The sequence below is a fragment of the Littorina saxatilis genome, linkage group LG17 (genome assembly GCF_037325665.1).
Source record: "Littorina saxatilis isolate snail1 linkage group LG17, US_GU_Lsax_2.0, whole genome shotgun sequence".
NCBI classification, from domain to species: Eukaryota; Metazoa; Mollusca; class Gastropoda; order Littorinimorpha; family Littorinidae; genus Littorina; species Littorina saxatilis.
In genome coordinates this window covers 69,077,536-69,094,695 of record NC_090261.1, presented here as the reverse complement: position 1 = coordinate 69,094,695, position 17,160 = coordinate 69,077,536, and the positions used below count along the sequence as shown (strand labels likewise).

General features: G+C 43.4%; 1 protein-coding gene across 2 annotated transcripts in view; it reads left to right on the top strand.

Annotated features, from left to right (window-relative positions):
- The window catches only part of LOC138952351 (cholesterol transporter ABCA5-like), a 65,164-nt gene that overhangs the window by 46,495 nt on the left and 1,509 nt on the right, over positions 1 to 17,160 (top strand). For both annotated transcript variants that reach the window (XM_070324005.1, XM_070324004.1), the window contains 12 exons: positions 5,291 to 5,422; positions 5,906 to 6,058; positions 6,467 to 6,604; positions 7,393 to 7,473; positions 7,721 to 7,900; positions 11,334 to 11,528; positions 12,028 to 12,206; positions 12,606 to 12,681; positions 13,062 to 13,156; positions 13,513 to 13,632; positions 14,073 to 14,314; positions 15,705 to 17,160. The exon at positions 15,705 to 17,160 is cut by the window's right edge and continues 1,509 nt beyond it. In XM_070324005.1, the coding sequence (XP_070180106.1) occupies positions 5,291 to 5,422; positions 5,906 to 6,058; positions 6,467 to 6,604; positions 7,393 to 7,473; positions 7,721 to 7,900; positions 11,334 to 11,528; positions 12,028 to 12,206; positions 12,606 to 12,681; positions 13,062 to 13,156; positions 13,513 to 13,632; positions 14,073 to 14,314; positions 15,705 to 16,147 (2,034 nt within the window). In that variant the 3' untranslated portion in view covers positions 16,148 to 17,160. The remainder of the gene's footprint in view (positions 1 to 5,290; positions 5,423 to 5,905; positions 6,059 to 6,466; positions 6,605 to 7,392; positions 7,474 to 7,720; positions 7,901 to 11,333; positions 11,529 to 12,027; positions 12,207 to 12,605; positions 12,682 to 13,061; positions 13,157 to 13,512; positions 13,633 to 14,072; positions 14,315 to 15,704) is intronic.

The following is a 17,160-nucleotide window of genomic DNA, read 5'->3' as shown; positions in this document are numbered from 1 at the left end:
TGTAATATTTAAACTACTCACTAATGCTCCCCCCCCCCCAGCTGCAATTGTAGAACACTAGGCAACTGTCACTAGCTAATACACACACGCATACAGACACCGTCACACGCGCGCGCGCAGACACACACACACACCCACACGCACGCATGCACGCACGCACACACACACACACACACACACACACACACACTCACGCTTCCGTACCAACATACGTAGCCAAAAGGTTTATTTGATTTGGGCCAAGTAACGAGGGCAGTTTACTTCAGAGAAAAATACCATCTGACAATGACCATGAAAGATAACATTGTACAGAGATAAATCCACACACACACACACAAAAGAAACAAATGTTTACATACATATCAATTCATAAAAACAAAATGACAATGAATTCAACAAAACATCAATTACTAATTAACACATACATATAGCCCTCATTTTGATTATAGTTATACTATGCAGGAAATTGATTCAAATGATGCAAATGCAATCATCTCCAAAAGGGGGGTATACAATGCACGCAGCGAACCGTCAACAAAACTAATAGGTGGATGCCAGGGGGTGGATGGGGGGTTTGCAGGACTGAAAATCGCTGAACTTGCTTGCTGGCCGCTGCGCTGCTACTAATGACTTCGGTCCTCGCTCTCTCTCGCTCTCTCTCGGACTCCCTTATCTGTTACCATTGTTTCATTCCAGACTGCTCTCCTTCACTCATCACCTCCCCCCTGCCCTCCAACCCTCTTCCATTCCCCGCATTCGTTCCCACGGGACTCTGCTATCACTTCCTCCTGCATTACCTCTACTGACACCTCCTCCCCCCCCCCTCCTTTTGCTGCATATCTGTGTCGTTTAAATAGAGTTTATGGTCGCTGACCGCTCCCTCTAAACTCACACTTAAACTACTCACTAATGCTCCCCCCCCCCCAGCTGCAATTGTAGAACACTAGGCAACTGTCACTGGCTAATACACACACGCATACAGACACCGTCACACGCGCGCGCGCAGACACACACACACACCCACACGCACGCATGCACGCACGCACACACACACACACACACACACACACACACTCGTACTCACGCTTCCGTACCAACATACGTAGCCAAAAGGTTTATTTGATTTGGGCCAAGTAACGAGGGCAGTTTACTTCAGAGAAAAATACCATCTGACAATGACCATGAAAGATAACATTGTACAGAGATAAATCCCAAATAGGAAGTAATTAACACTCGTTATTCCGCCCAATTCAAGAAGTGGTAATATTTAGTTAGGATTGTTATGTTGTAATAGTTGAAGGTGTTTTGCGGACTATATGCAATCTATACGAGTCAATCACCTTGGGCGGCAGCTGATCTAAGTAACCTAAGTAAGCAGTGCTTTTCCAGTCCCCCATCACCTTGACGATTTCACCCGGCACGCCACAACTCAACGCCCCCGCGGCGCCGCCCCGCCAGAAACTGTGACTAGAGAAAATCCCCTCCAGCAACAGCAGCAGTTACACGCAGTTTCTTATTGAAATCAGATCCTTTGATCGGAAAAAACCTGCGCCTTGGGGCCCATCGGTCCCAAAACATGAAACATATCAGTCACTGCGGACACTGGGCATAAAGGATGTGAAGGAATTGCAGGAAGCTTTAGTTTCCACGGAGCGTTCTTTACGCTGAATTGTCTTACTCCATTGAAAAGTTATTGACACACTGTCCGTCTCCAAAATCACCACGCGATCTCGTGTAAGCTGCTTATGGGGATCAAGATTCCCGTTGTCCTGGAACAAGTTCGATTTTTTTTTTTTTTTTTTTTTTTTTGAGAACTCCACAAAGAAAAAACACCAAACACGCCGCCCAAAAACACAATGTCTTGTTTACAATGTTTACATAAACATTATTCGCATCCTTCATCTGGAAAGAAGGAACACAAGGGCTTGGTCAGACATATGATCACACAGGTTCACGTTGGGGGGTCTCCCCCGGTGCCAGAAAGTCAACAGCCGCACTAACTCTTCGCGCCGCCTAGGCTCGTGAAGACGTGAAATAGTGTCAGCCATAATGTTTACACAACCGGCCACATGCACCGCCGCAATGCTACAGTTTACTTTAGCACATTCCCATGCCATTTTCCGAAGTAAGCTGTTGACATACTTATTAGTAGATCTGCCTTTATTGATAATTGATTTTGTCACAGTGCTATCAGTATGCACAATCACTTCTTGTCCGCACCACATCGGTGCCCATCGTGTCACAGCTTGTAACACAGCACATACTTCTTTAAAGTTTATGTGTAAATTGTTCGCTGCCGGCATGTCTTTTTTAAAATAGGTGTACTGCCAGTCGCCCTGCCAAAAGGCACCTGCTGCAATATTACATGCGTCCACATGGACATGCTGTTTTGCATTGTGGAAATAATACACTGTTCCATTAAATACATGCATAAAAGAAAGCCACCATTGCACATCTTTCTGGAATTCGCTAGAAAGCTTTGCTTTGTGCCGCTGCTGCTGAAGGGGTTTTATTGTGTCCAGTATCCGCCGCAGAAAGAATTTTCCTCCTCTGACAGCTTGACAGGCCCAATTAAGAGAACCCGCGATGCTTTGAAGCTGAGTTTTTGTCGCGCGCTTCTTTCCTCGAAATTGCAGTAGTCGCCGCCGCAGTTGCTGCAGTTTGTCACTTCCAAGTGACAGAGTGTTGTTCCGCGTGTCGATGTCGACTCCAAGAAATGTGATACGTTGGGTGGGCCCCACCACCTTCTTCCAGCTAATGTTGAATCCTAGTTCCCTCAATAATCTAATCAAAGAAAATAACATGTCGTTGCACTCCTCTTTTGTTGCTGCTACTAAAAGAAAATCATCTATGTATGCTAACACACCAGGCATGCCTCTCCTGGCCATGCACCTGCGAATTGACTGTGAAAGTCTATGAAAATGTGACGGTCCTACATTGCTACCAAATGGAAGCCGACTGTCAAACAAATAAGTCGGTATCTTTTCACCTTTGCAATGCCACTTGAGTCCCGTTACACAATAATCATCCGGACTGATGCACACTGAGCGATATGCGGACTGCAAGTCGACTTTAGCACACCAATAATCTGTCTTCGCTAAGGCGCACGCATCAGAGACTGTTTGAAACTTCACTGACTCAGGGATGGAGTAATCGTTCATTGCCCTACCTGTTGGTTTGCTGGCATCATGTATTAGCCTAACGCTACCATCTTCTTTGGGGATCGCGGCTAGTGCGCTTACGACCGTTGGCTTCTTACTTGCCACTATATAATTTCCTTTTGCTATTTGATCTAACAGTTCTTGTTCTACCACGTCGCGATGATCGTACGCTGATTTATGATTGCTTTGTTCTGCTGCTAACACACATGTTTTATGTTTTTCTGTTACCCGAAAACCGTGCTGTATACCGTCTAACAAAAATTCTCTGTCACAATCGCCCTCTAGCACTGAGTGCCACATTTGAGATTTTGCACTAATAGATGCATGATTTCCCAAAAACGCACAGTCATGAGGATCTAATTGAGGGAACGGGCTGGAATAGGTGGGGCCTACCGTTGTGTTGTCAGTTCGCTGCGCTGTATCCTAGGCACTGGTGTTTGCTGTCCCCTGGTGGTCTTTGCCGGGGTGCTCCTTTCCACACGTGTCACACACGTGTTCGAACCTGCAGCGGGACCCGTAGAGGCATGTGCCTTTGTTTGTGTACTGCAGGCACACCTCCTTCCCACTGGGTCCCACAGGTCGTCGAATACCGCCACTTCCCGTCGTGGCCTTGCCGCTTTTGTTGCCAGGAACTTGTTGGGCACGCTCACGGAGAATCACTGTGGACAGGTGGGGGTTGGGGGTTCCCCAAGCAAACCCGCTGGTAGACTGGCGCTTCCTGTACTCGTCATCGTAAAGGAGCACCGACTGCCAGGAGAATCTTGCGCCGAGCTCGCCCACCATCTCTGTATAACAGAGGTAAGCTTCGTGGTCGAAGTCCACGGTGTTCATGAGTTTTGCCATTATTTTAGCATTTGCCACGATCCAGTGGCAGGGGGATACTTTCTCCAACTTTGGTTTGTTGGCCAGCTTGAGCGTGACACCTCCCCCGAGTGTCACCTCTTCCTCCACCGCCATAGAAGCCGGTACGAAGTCAACAATTCGTAAATAAGTCTCACCTGGTGAAGCAGACTGTATGGCCATGTTGCCAAGAAGACCCTGGAGCGGTGCCACTTGGTCGGCAGCACGCAACGGCCCTCCCCCGTACTTCTGTTGCAGGTCTGCCACTGCCGCTTTTAATTCCACTATGTGGCCTCGTTTTAACTTAAGGCTTTCCAGGTCCTTTTCTCCTGCATATTTCAAGGCACTGAGGCTTGTGAACTCCTCTTTTTCCAGAACCTCAATTACAGGTTGGGGCAGATTTTTTGCCCAAGAAGTAAAATTGAACTCCATAGTTTTGCAGGACTGAAAATCGCTGAACTTGCTTGCTGGCCGCTGCGCTGCTACTAATGACTTCGGTCCCCGCTCTCTCTCGCTCTCTCTCGGACTCCCTTATCTGTTACCATTGTTTCATTCCAGACTGCTCTCCTTCACTCATCACCTCCCCGCTGCCCTCCAACCCTCTTCCATTCCCCGCATTCGTTCCCACGGGACTCTGCTATCACTTCCTCCTGCATTACCTCTACTGACACCTCCTCCCCCCCCCTCCTTTAGCTGCATATCTGTCTCGTTTAAATAGAGTTTATGGTCGCTGACCGCTCCCTCTAAACTCACACTTTAATGGACAATAAAGTGCTGTTATTGTTATTGTTATTGTTATTGTTGTTTGTTTGTTTGTTTGCTTGTCCGCACTCAGATCTGTGTTGTTTATGGGTCGATTGAGCTTAAATTCGGTGTGTAGCTCATGGAAGTTGGTTACACACGGTCCTATGAGATATATATATACGAACGACATGTTCTAGTTTTATGTGATGACCAGTGCTATGTATTTAAAAAAAACATCATGTGTAAAATGTTACATTTTGATGTCCAATGAATTTGATTTAATTTGTGTCAAGCTCCTCGAGACGGCTATTTTGTGCTGAACATCGCTAGATAAGAACGTTTTATTATTACTAATAAATATAAAATTTCATTAGTTTTACTCTGTAGATGTCAAGGGTTTGCAGCATGATGCGTAATTAATGTTGAAGTATATGCTTAACAACATGTTAAGTCCAGTATTTTGACCTTTTTTCACGAGAAGTTTATTAGTTTATTGGAGTGTGTAGTACTTGTTGTGTCCTTCTGTTGACGAATTTTGTTTGCAGAACAACATCAGAAGCTACTTGGGAGTGGCAGGAGTCAGTCGCCTGGTTTACTATGGCTCTGCTCTTATCGTCGATGTCGTCGAGTTCTTCATCCCTGCAGTTCTCTTGATCTTCAACTGTCTTGTTTCCAAGGTAATTGGCACTCGTATCTGAGTATATTGTCTGGTCATTAAATATGCACGAGATGAAGAGACTCACCCAAGCGTTCAAAAGACTTGTTTTCCCAGTTTTGTGGACCTGTGTAAAGGGATTTTGTACGGTCCTGAATCTCATTCTGCAATTAGCATTGTATAGGGCTTTTCGTGTATACTTCTCTCGATCAGATGAAGAGGTAGGACAGCTACAGTGTTTGTGAGTGAGTGTGTGTGTATGTACGTGTGTGTGTGTGTGTGTGTGTGGATGTGTGTGTGTGTGTGTGTGTGTGTGTGTGTGTGTGTGTGTGTGTGTGTGTGTTCTAGTTCATATCCGGCTTTTGAAAAAAGTTGAGGCGGCACTGTTGCGACATCATTTTTTCATAAAATGTCATTCTAAATGTTTTGATGTCGCTTACGCGACTTACTTTAACCTTACACTGTGGCATGACATGCTGTGTTGTTTTTGTTTTGTTCACCTAAGATGATGATGTTTGAAGACGAAGGAGCAGCAGCGTGCCTAGCACTGATGGTGATTCTGTCAGTACCTGTGGGAGTCTTGTTTGCCTACGCATCCTCTTTCATTTTCACTCGACCTCGCACCTGTCTCGTCTTCATGCCCGTGCTCCTCACTGTGGTAGGAACGAGTTTCATGGTTGTGTGTTTGATGTGTGTTGATTTCTGCAAGAGTGGAGAAAAGTCATCGCACAAAACGTGGTCGTAAATTTGAGGGTGTCGTAATACAGGGTTGTCGCAAGGGGGAGGGGGGGTGGTACTTTATTTCCGATAAAATGGCACTGGTAACTCTTTCTGTGTATAGTTGTGTTCTATAGCTGAACATGAGTAGGTGCCATTTCATTGTAGGCTTTGGAATTGGACCAACAGAAAGCATATTAATCGGAACTAATCTTCTCTATTAGATTATTTTTAAATCAAATAATAAACTTACTGTGCTGCAGTTCTTTTATCTGTCTGTGTATGTGTGTCTGTGTTTGTGTTTGTGTTTGTGTCTGTGCTTGTGTTCGTGTGTCTGTGTGTTATGCAGGTAACGCTGAGCAGTTATTGCTTGGTGCATTTCTTGGACGGTGGGGACACAAAAACGACGGCAACCGTTCTTCATTACTTATTCTGCGTTCTCTGGCCTCCCTACATACGCTTCGGGGGACTTCATTACATTGCAAAGGTACCTCGATCCTTTCTATTATTGTTTAGACTTTTTTTTCTTCAGCAACGTCAATCTGACTTGCATTCAGAAAATGCTATGGCGCTTTTGGTCTGTGGTGATCTTTTGATGCGAATAATAATCTTGATATTCATAATGATCATGATGAAAAGCTCTAAAATCACACTGACGATCAAAACAGCGACGATGATGATGATGATGATGATGATGATGATGATGAGGAGGAGGAGGAGGAGGAGGAGGAGGATTAAGGAGGAGGAGGATGGGGAATATACTGAGAATGGTGGAAGGGGACTAAAGTGTATACTACTAAACAAGAATCTCATATTATTCAATGAAGCAGCATTAACACAAACCATCAGGAACTACGCCCCTCCTGCATTTTCTTGCCCAACGGAACCACAGAACCCGGCTCCGTAAGGGAGTGATAACATAGGAGGATCAACTGAAAAGTCACGGGCCTGACTTGGAAGGATTTGACTTACGAGACTAGAACAAGTAAACATTTAAACATTGTCCCTCCGGATCACCACACACTTGTTCCAAAGGTGCCGCAGAGCCTTATTGCCGTTGCTGAAGAAGCTTTTGTAATGCAACCATAGCAAGTCCTCAAAAGCCGTCATGACGTCATTGTCCATGGCGTAGTGCTCACCCCTGAGGAACTTCTTCATGTTTTTAAACATATGATAGTTTGAGGGTGCCAAATCTGGCGAATGTCTTCTTTACTTCTCAGCTGATGCTCGTAAGTAGCATTGTTTTGAAATAAGAAAGTTCGTGTTTCCATGCAGGTCGGGACTGAGGCCGTGGATACCGCTTCAGTGAGTGATTTCTTCGAGATCGACTCCAATATCACCATTTGCTTTATCATGGTAGGGCATGATGTGTGTGTGTGTGTGTGTGTGTGTGTGTGTGTGTGTGTGTGTGTGTGTGTGTGTGTGTGTGTGTTTGAGCGTGTGAGAGTTTGTGTGTGAGTGTGTGTGTGTCTGTGTCTGTATCTGTGTGTCAGTTTGTCTCTGTCTGTGCGTGTTTTATTTTAATTTTTTTAATATTGTTTTTCTCAGATATTTGTTATTGAGAAAAAAGAGTAACACCATTTTTAACATTTCATCATTTCAGCTCGGCGTTGACATAGTGGTCCTGTTTATCTTGGTGCTGGTTTTGGATAAACTGACTTTGAGACCTCCGACACAGCAGTACAGCACAAAGGCTTCCCTCGTCGGCAACCACTGCAAAGAGGACGATAGCATCAAGTCAGAAATACAGCGAATCCATGACCTCAAGAAAGATACCGACAGGGTAAGTTATATGATTTTGCGCATATCAGTTTTCTCACTTTCTCACACCGTGACGTGGCACGACTTAATCGCCATTGATACACTACACGATTGTGTTGTAGGTAGAAACAGGCGTGTGTGGGAAAAACAGAGCAGAACAGCGGTTGTATTACACCTTAGCTAGACGATTAAAGGATGTTTAACTATGAAGCAGACGAATAATGGTAATGATGTTTGCAGACTTCTTTTATGATAGGTTCAAATGGTTAACGTTGCTTCTTTGACAGTGAAAACCAGGGTGTCTCGTGGAATCTGTCAATGACGAAGAAGGGCCCATATACATCAACGAGGAACTTCAACTGCTAAGTTGCCTAACCAAAAGAGCTAAGCTAGAAAAAAGTATTTGGATTTATTTATGGACATGAATCTTGTGGACATGATTTACACTCGAAAATGCATGGTTGTTGTTTTTCGTCGCATATAAGTACGCAGAAATCCAAAAACATATAAACTGCTAACGTTCTTAAATGCAGAATATAAAAACAAAAATTGTAGATTATTGGAACGTTTTATTATTGACAAAATGGAATTGTAACGTTTTGTATTGTAAGTACGCAGACATGAAGACGATATAAGCGTAGAAACGGTTTTCAAAATTGCCAGTGCGTCAAGCCTTTTTTATGGGGGCCAGAAGGCCCCCATTTATACGGATAGTTTCGAGGTTGACCATGGGCAGCGCCATTTTGTTGTGAAATACGTCATCAGTTTGTGTACACAGGAAGTTGTGACATCCGTCACCCTATGGGAGGGGTGAAGGCAACATTGTTCATCAGTAGAAAGTTGTGAAATCCGTCACCCTATGGGAGGGGTGAAGGCAAAATTGGTCATCACTGAGTTTGTGTAACACAGGAAGTTGTGAAATACGTCACTCTATGGGAGGTGTGACGGCAAAATTGTTCAACAAAAACATCATAGGCCGAACTTTGCAGGGTTAACCGCAACAAACTCAAACCATTCATACTACTCTGCATTTGAGTGACTTATATACCAACATTTTTGTCTTATTTTCAGCACAGGTGTAGGAAAAATCATGAACCAAAATGTTATTTATTTTCTAATTTAACATTTGTTTTACAAATGTGACCATGGTCTTTCAAACATACAGTGACATTAAACATTGTTATGTTAAAAAAAAAAGAAGAAAAAGAAAAGCTTTTGTGCACAAATCAGAAAATACATTGTACATTTTACCTACAGGCCAAACAAGAGATCCAAGCAAGTTGCACTGATCTAAAAATATATTTCAAGTTGTCAAAAACAGGCGCTTGCATTTGGATGTGTCCAATGATAGTAGGTTTGGTTGTGATCAATCAGAATAATGTAGGAATAAAAATGTATGACAGTTTGGTATGATGACATGTAATTCACATATGCTGAAATATAAAATTATACATCATATAATATTAATATGGCTGTTGCCATGACCATGAACCCCAAGAAAGGTTTAATGTTATGTAAATCAAAATACCAAAATCAAGCACCTATTAATCTGGTCTACGGCGCGGGAAGATTGAGGCCTTCGTAAACGTTCAACGTTGGCCAATAATGATTTTAACAATGTTGTGTCGTTTTGTATTATGTTGTATTTTGTTGATCAATTGATAAATATGTCTTCCCAACATATTACAAATCAAACAGAAATAAAGTCTTAGAGAACTACAATAATTATTGTTGCCGTCAAAACCTTGCAAGGCCTCAACCGTTCTCACGAGATCAGTTACATTTTTCTCTCTCTCTCTCTCTCTCTCTCTCTCTCTCTCTCTCTCTCTCTCTCTCTCTCTCTCTCTCTCTCTCTCTCTCTCTCTCTCTCTCTCTCTCTCTCTCTCTCTCTCTCTCTGTATGCATGTCTTTGTCTGTGTCTCCCTCTGAGTCTCTCCGCTTCTGTCTTTCTATGTCTGTCTCTGTCTATGTGTGTGTGTGTGTGTCTCTCTCTCTCTCTCTCTCTCTCTCTCTCTCTCTCTCTCTCTCTCTCTCTTATGCGTCCCAAGGACAGATTGTAAGAAAAGGCGTAGCCTTAAATCTAAATCCTTGTAAAATAAAGTTCAATTCAATTCAATTCAATTCAATCCCCCCTTTCTCTCTCTCTCCTCTGACTCTTGGCACACAGGTCAAAGCAGAGGTTAACTTGAGTGCACGTGTACCTAGGAGGAAGTTGATTTCTTGAATTAGCTGAGGGCGGAAGGAAATCGCTCACCTTCCACGTCCAAAACGTAGTGATATTGACACGCCAGATTAGTGCGGTAGCGTATTGTGCTAAGCAGGAAAGCGCGCTTTTCTGCCGGTATTCTTGTTAACTTCGCAATTTCCGGAAAACATCCACTTTCACTTTGAGACTGTTCTGTTTACATTCGACACTATCAAAACCACTTTGCAATACTGAAATAATTTTTTCTGTGTTCGAAAGCTACAGCCAGAGACATAGGTATGTCTCTGCTACAGCCAATCGTTATTATGTCCCCTTAGGTACAGTTTTATAACATTATTGGCACATGTAAACAATAGGAATTAATTAATGAACGCTACGAAAAGGGCAGCCTTTAACCTCCCTGTTGTCACTCAGCATTTTTTTTTTAAATTCTCATCCACACTTTCAGCACTTCCCCCACCCGCCCTCCCTATCTCAGATGTAATTTGTAAATGACGTTTTCAGCCTTCAATCCACTATTTAACATAGTAAGTCAAGCTTTTCAAACCTTATTAATAATTGCTTTGATGTTTTGCTGATGTTCAGTTTATTATTTAATAAAGATCTCATGGTTCAAAATGTCCTATGTTTTTTCAAAAACGTGCGTGTGTTCCATTTCAAACTAACCTCACTGATGTGAACTCCATTATTACTGTCACATCTGTTTTACAAATTACACCCATAATCCAAACCAACGCGCAAACACACACACACACCACAACTACACACATATGTACTCGTTACCATTAGCCGACGCTCGTCACAACACTGTCAGTCTCAAGTCTAAATAATAATAGTATAAATCATAACTAATTTTCTTCACACCATCATAGACATAATGTTGCTTCACATGTTCTTTGTACACTCGTTGGTTTTCACAATAGATATTGCATTACTGTAATTGTCTTCTTTTTCTTTAACGATATCTTTCCAAAAACAAAACTCAAAGACAACACAAGCTATTGCAACCTACTCCTATCTCTGGTCTCTCTTCCTGGGTACAATGGTACCTAAGACTTACATTCAAATGCTTACATTTCCATGCTACTCACATTGTCAAAATACCAATAATTATTCAAACAAATGTTAACTACTACCTAACTTCATTTCAGACCCACACCCATTATTATACACACATTTCACATTTAAACCATTAGTCGGCCCCCTGTCGATATTTATCGACTAAGTTCCTTGTCTTCTTTGGTGACAGGCTGGTTGGCCGTGGCTGGTGGTGGAGAGACTGAGCCAAGTGTTCACACGCAACAAGCGTCAGCTGAGAGCTGTGAACAACGCCACGTTCTGTGTGAACAAGGGGGAAGCGTTGGGATTGCTGGGACCCGACGGTGCGGGCAAGACGGCGGTCTTTAACTCTCTGCTCGGCGTCTGTTCGTCATGTGAAGGATCGGTGAGAAAATTTGGGTTTTGAACACGCTTCAGGCTAAGTTTGGTGTTCTCTGTTTTATAGAGAAGATGGTCCTATACTTGACTTTCCTGTTTTAAAGAGAAGAGGGCTCTACACTTGTTTTTTCTGTTTTAAAGAGATGACGGCCCTAAACTCAGAGCAATTTCCTATTAAAATCACAGTGAAAACAAGAGTGTTTTTTGTAATATATAGAAGAGCGCACAGAGTGGTTTGCCCAATACAGACACCAGCAAGGTATTTTTTATAGGGTCCCTCCTCTCTAAATTATTTTGTAAAACCGTAAAGATGAAGTCAGACAGGTTTTGTTTAAAATCTCGTAGCAAAGAAACGGCATTGGTAGAAAATCTGACGTTTTTTTTCTGAAGTTCAGTTTTGATTTTGATTTGATTTATTCATAGACGACCTTTTACTATGGAAGTCCGGTCACCGCTCTCAGCACGAGGCGGAGTACTCATACCTTGAACTTACCTTTCCACTTCAGGTTCATGTGGCGTCCCAAAAAGTGGATCCGAAGAACAGTTCTGCAATGTGCTGTCAGATCGGCTACTGTCCGCAAGGTAACCCGCTGTGGGAGTCATTGACCGTTGACCAGCATGTCGATCTAATTGCTGCTGTCCGAGGCATCCACAAGAAGAAGGACGTGAACATCTTAAAAGAGAGGTATGAGTGTGCGCCCTTCTCTGCTTTGTAGTCTTCTGGTCTCACCTGCTCTTTTGAGAAAGACACACAAACTCCATCTTCACTTTGAATTAGGTGAACAAGTTTCATGCTATTATCTAAATTTTAAAAACGGTTAATACCTTCCTTTAAAGAACAAGCCTGGTCTATGGCATCATGTACTCAGTTGAAGCCAGTTGTCTAACGGATAATGAGATTGTTGAAAGTCTTCGTTTCCATGGCTCGTGGAAAACCGTTTTTCGTCACAGGGCCGGTACATTTGCTCACAGCTCAAGGCCGTCCATCTTTGTTGAAGTCTGCTGTCCTCAGGTTTTGAAGGCCTTGCAATTGGGGTACTACTGCATGCCCTTGATTCAAGGTTGCTTCTCTGTTTTGTTCCAGTTTGTATCACGACCTGGACCTGGACATTTACTCATCTCAGAAGACATCTAAACTTGCGGAATGCGAGAAAAGAAAGGTAGGTGATCTTTGTTTATGAGTTTTTTGTTTGTTTTGTTTTGTTGTTGGTGGTGTTGATGCGGTTGATTAAACCTCTTGAACAAGCTACATTATATTGTATGAAAAGCTGTAAGATTGTAGAAGACTGCAGAAGACAGTCAGACCCACCCCGAGAGCTAATTTCTAAGGATAACAAGGCGTTTGAGAAGAAAACAACAGCAAAAACAACAAGACCATTATTCATTATTTACAAATGATCTAAGTTTGGAGTGAGTTGATGTTTATTGTGTTGTTGGGAGTGACAGTATATGATCTGTCATGACTGAATGTTTATGAAACGTGTGATATGTACAAGTAGAGGATTCAATTATATGTGAGTATATTGACTGTGTGTTTCAGTTGAGTTTCGCAATGAGCATGCTGGGCAAACAGACCATGATGCTTCTTGACGAGCCGTCCTTTGGCATGGACCTCAGGGCACGAAAAATGTACTGGTTAGTATCATGGTTCACATTCTGGTGCTCCGTCAGCAGTACTTTATCACAGCTTTCTGTTCTCACAGATGCAATCTGAAATCACAAAATTACGACAACAACCACAATTAACCCCCCCCCCCCCCCACCCTGCCACCCTTCTCCCCTTTGAGATTTACTGTACGTCAGATTAAGTAGTTTTTGTGGGAATCGATAAATAACATTTGCGAGAATTGTACAGAGTATCGGATTGCGGGAAACACACATGACAGTTTAAAGTTATGGAAATTGCATGCATATTGCGGATTATGTTTTAGATAGGGTAGGTCCAAGCTGTTGTTGTTCTTACCATGTCCACATTGTTGCAATATTTGCAGGGATGCTGTGAGCTACTTCATCAAGGGCAGTGACCGTAGCGTCATCGTCAGCACGCACAGTGTGGATGAGGCACAGGCTCTATGCTCACGTATTGCTGTCATGGTCAACGGGCAACTGAGGTAATAATTTCTCCTGAGCCATTTTGCATGCGTCTTTTCTTTATTTAATATTTTTGTTTTATTTCAAAATGTTGTCGGCGGGATGAAAATATCTCTTCTCTTATATCTGCCTAATATTCATGAACTAAAAACGAGGCCTCGAAAGCCTGAATATCTCCATTCAGTGTGAGGCGCACGTCTGGAGTGATTATGCTAACCAACGAAATACCAACATACGCTACAAATGGTCAGAACCAGGCGTGTGGGGCTTTTTTTTTTGGGGGGGGCGGCGGTGAGAGAAGGTCATGTGAGCTCATCTGCGTCCATTCTTTAACGTTGTCGAACCAGCTCGTCTGTTGTCTCCTGCGTCTGCGACCTCTTTCGACGTTGCCTTGTAGAATGGTTTTGGAGAAGGTGTCATGCCTCGTGACTAAATGCCAGTTGTCTTTTCTTCCTCACAGATGTATAGGCAGCCAAGACGAGTTGAAGGAGCGGTACGAGAAGAACTACACCCTGGAGGTTTCCCTGCGTGGCTGGGACGATGAGAGCGGTCCACGGAGAATGGACATGCTCCTCGTGTTCCTCAAGGAGCTCTTCCCCACGCTCCGCCCTCTGCAACAGTTCAGGGAACGCGCGGTTTTTACCGTTTGTTGTGACAGTCCGGACTTCTCTCTGGCTGGAACTTTTGACACGCTCGAGTCGTGTAAGTCAGTGGCTGTGGTGATGAATTGAGTGATTGGTTGTGTGTGACAGAGAGAGGGATTGTGTGTGCGTGGGGGGTGGGGGGCGCGGGGCGCGGGCATGGGGGGAGGAGAATGTTTGGGAGGGAGGGAGGGAGGGAGAGACAGAGGGGAGATTGTGTGTGAGGGGGGGGGGGGGGGGGGGGGTAGAGATAGAAACAAGTCGCGAAAGGCGAAATTACTACATTTAGTCAAGCTGTGGAACTCACAGAATGAAACTGAACGTAGTCCGCCTCTAGTGCAAAAGGCAGTGAAAGTGACGAGCCTGTTTGGCGCGGTAGCGGTTGCGCTGTGCTTCATAGTACGCTTTACTGTACCTCTCTTCGTTTTAACTTTCTGAGCGTGTTTTTAATCCAAACATATCATATCTATATGTTTTTGGAATCAGGAACCGACAAGGAATAAGATGAAATAGTTTTTAAAATGATTTCGGAAATTTAATTTTAATCATAATTTTTATATTTTTAATTTTCAGAGCTTGTTTTTAATCCAAATATAACATATTTATATGTTTTTGGAATCAGAACATGATGAAGAATAAAATAAAAGTAATTTTGGATTGTTTTATAAAAATTTTAATTACATTTTTCAGATTTTTAATGACCAAATTCATTAATTAATTTGTAAGCCTCCATACTGAAATGCAATACTGAAGTTCGACCTTCGTCGAAGATTGCTTGGCCAAAATTTCAATCAATTTGATTAAAAATTGAGGGTGTGACAGTGCCGCCTCAACTTTTACAAAAAGCCGGATATGACGTCATAAAAGACATTTATCGAAAAAATGAAAAAAATGTCTGGGGATATCATACCCAGGAACTCTCATGTCAAATTTCATAAAGATCGGTCCAGTAGTTTACTCTGAATCGCTCTACACACACACACACGCACAGACACACACACAAACACACACACACACACACTCACACACTCACACACACAAACACACACACTCACACACTCACACACACACACACACACACATACACCACGACCCTCGTCTCGATTCCCCCCTCTACGTTAAAACATTTAGTCAAAACTTGACTAAATGTAAAAAGAGGGGGGTTGTGTGTGTGGGGAATGTTTCGGAGGGAGAGAGTGGTAAAGAGAGAGAGAGAGAGAGATTGACAGATTGATTGGGTGAGTGATTGGTTTGTTGATTCACAGAGAGAGGGGGAGGGGATTGTGTGTGCGTGGGGGGGTAGAGTGAGAGAAAAAGAAAGGTGGGTTGTGTGTGTGGGGGATGTGTAGGAAGAAGAGAGAGAGAGAGAGAGAGAAAGAGAGAGAGAGAGAGTTTTGACGTTGCTAATAATCACTTTGACAATGATACATTCGCGTCTTTCTTCTCCACAGTGAAACGCAACCTGGACCTGGAAGACTTCACTTTCAGCCAGTGCACCCTGGAGCAACTCTACCTGGATCTTGCACGTGAACAAATAGAAGGCGAGAGCAAATACACAAGCAGCCTCCACGACCCTAGCCACATTCCAGCCACAGAAAACACCACGGAAACCAAACACCCAGAAAACAACTCAATAGACTCCAAACCGTCTTCTTCATTGGCAAGATACGTTGAAAAAGAGCGGGGCGGGGCCAGTTGCCATGACACCGCCTGCGACGCCGACGCCGCAGAAGGCATGGTCACCATCCATCTGAGCGGTGACAATGACGGAGGGGGCGTGGCCTGTGGGGATGGGGCGGGAGTCACAGAAATCGGGGCAGCCACCCCTGTTGTGTTTAGTGTCGAGGGCCACGATAACCACGCCTACTTGAAGGACGAACAAACTTCTGTGTAACAGCAGTTCATGAAAATGTGTGGTCAAACCTATGACAGAATGGTTCAAACAGGAGGAGTCTCGCAGGCAACTCCACACAAAAATCAAACAATCAGAACACCACCAATTACAAAAGTGAGCTCGTCTACCGGCCGTGTATATAGGTTCCACTCTTGCGAGAGACCTCGAAGAGGAGGGAGGAGCTATAGTTCGCAGTATGATGGGTTGTGAAGCTAGGGGGCGTGGCGTGCACATAAGGGGGTGTTGTCACCGAAGTCGTGGCAGTTTCACTCAAGTTGTCAAGGAAAGCATGACTATTGACTTCAGTGAACGAATTTTTTTATGCATATTTCATTTTTTACTTTGAGGTTACAAAATGGTCTTTTGGCGTCAATCAGCTTGACTGACGAGCATAAAAAACATTGTGACAGAACTGAAATATGACACAAAGTTTTTAATCTGCTCGTTTTGCGCCGACACATGTATTATTAATACATGAAGGCTACACGATAAACGCTGCTAGCTCGAATTGGCAAATCATTTAACCAGTGAGTTGGATGCTAGTGTCTTTGATTTTCATATGGTGGGTAACTCTCTGCAGGGTATGCGTCAGACAGGCTGCGAGAAGCCACTGATAAACGATTGAACATAATATTATGTCCGTGTTTATGTGTGTTTTACAGATCTGCAGGGTAACCTACAAATGTCCTGGTAATAAGCATTTAATCTGTGAAAGCATTTTCTGCGCAAACTGGATGTGATCTCGTGGGAGGGAAGAGATAAACTTTCACAGGTAACATTAATAACCGTGGAATACACCAAATGAGGAAAATATTCAATGTTGTTTATGAAAAACATAGTTTTCTAGTTTCACAAACATCTGCATTAATGTAACTACTGCCGAAATTATATTTGTCAGCCCAACTGAAATAGGTGTAAAACCACCTTCAACACACTGACCTCCTCTGTCAATCACACGCCAACATAAGCACAGAAACAAGGACAGACGAGCACACACGTGGGGACGTACGCAC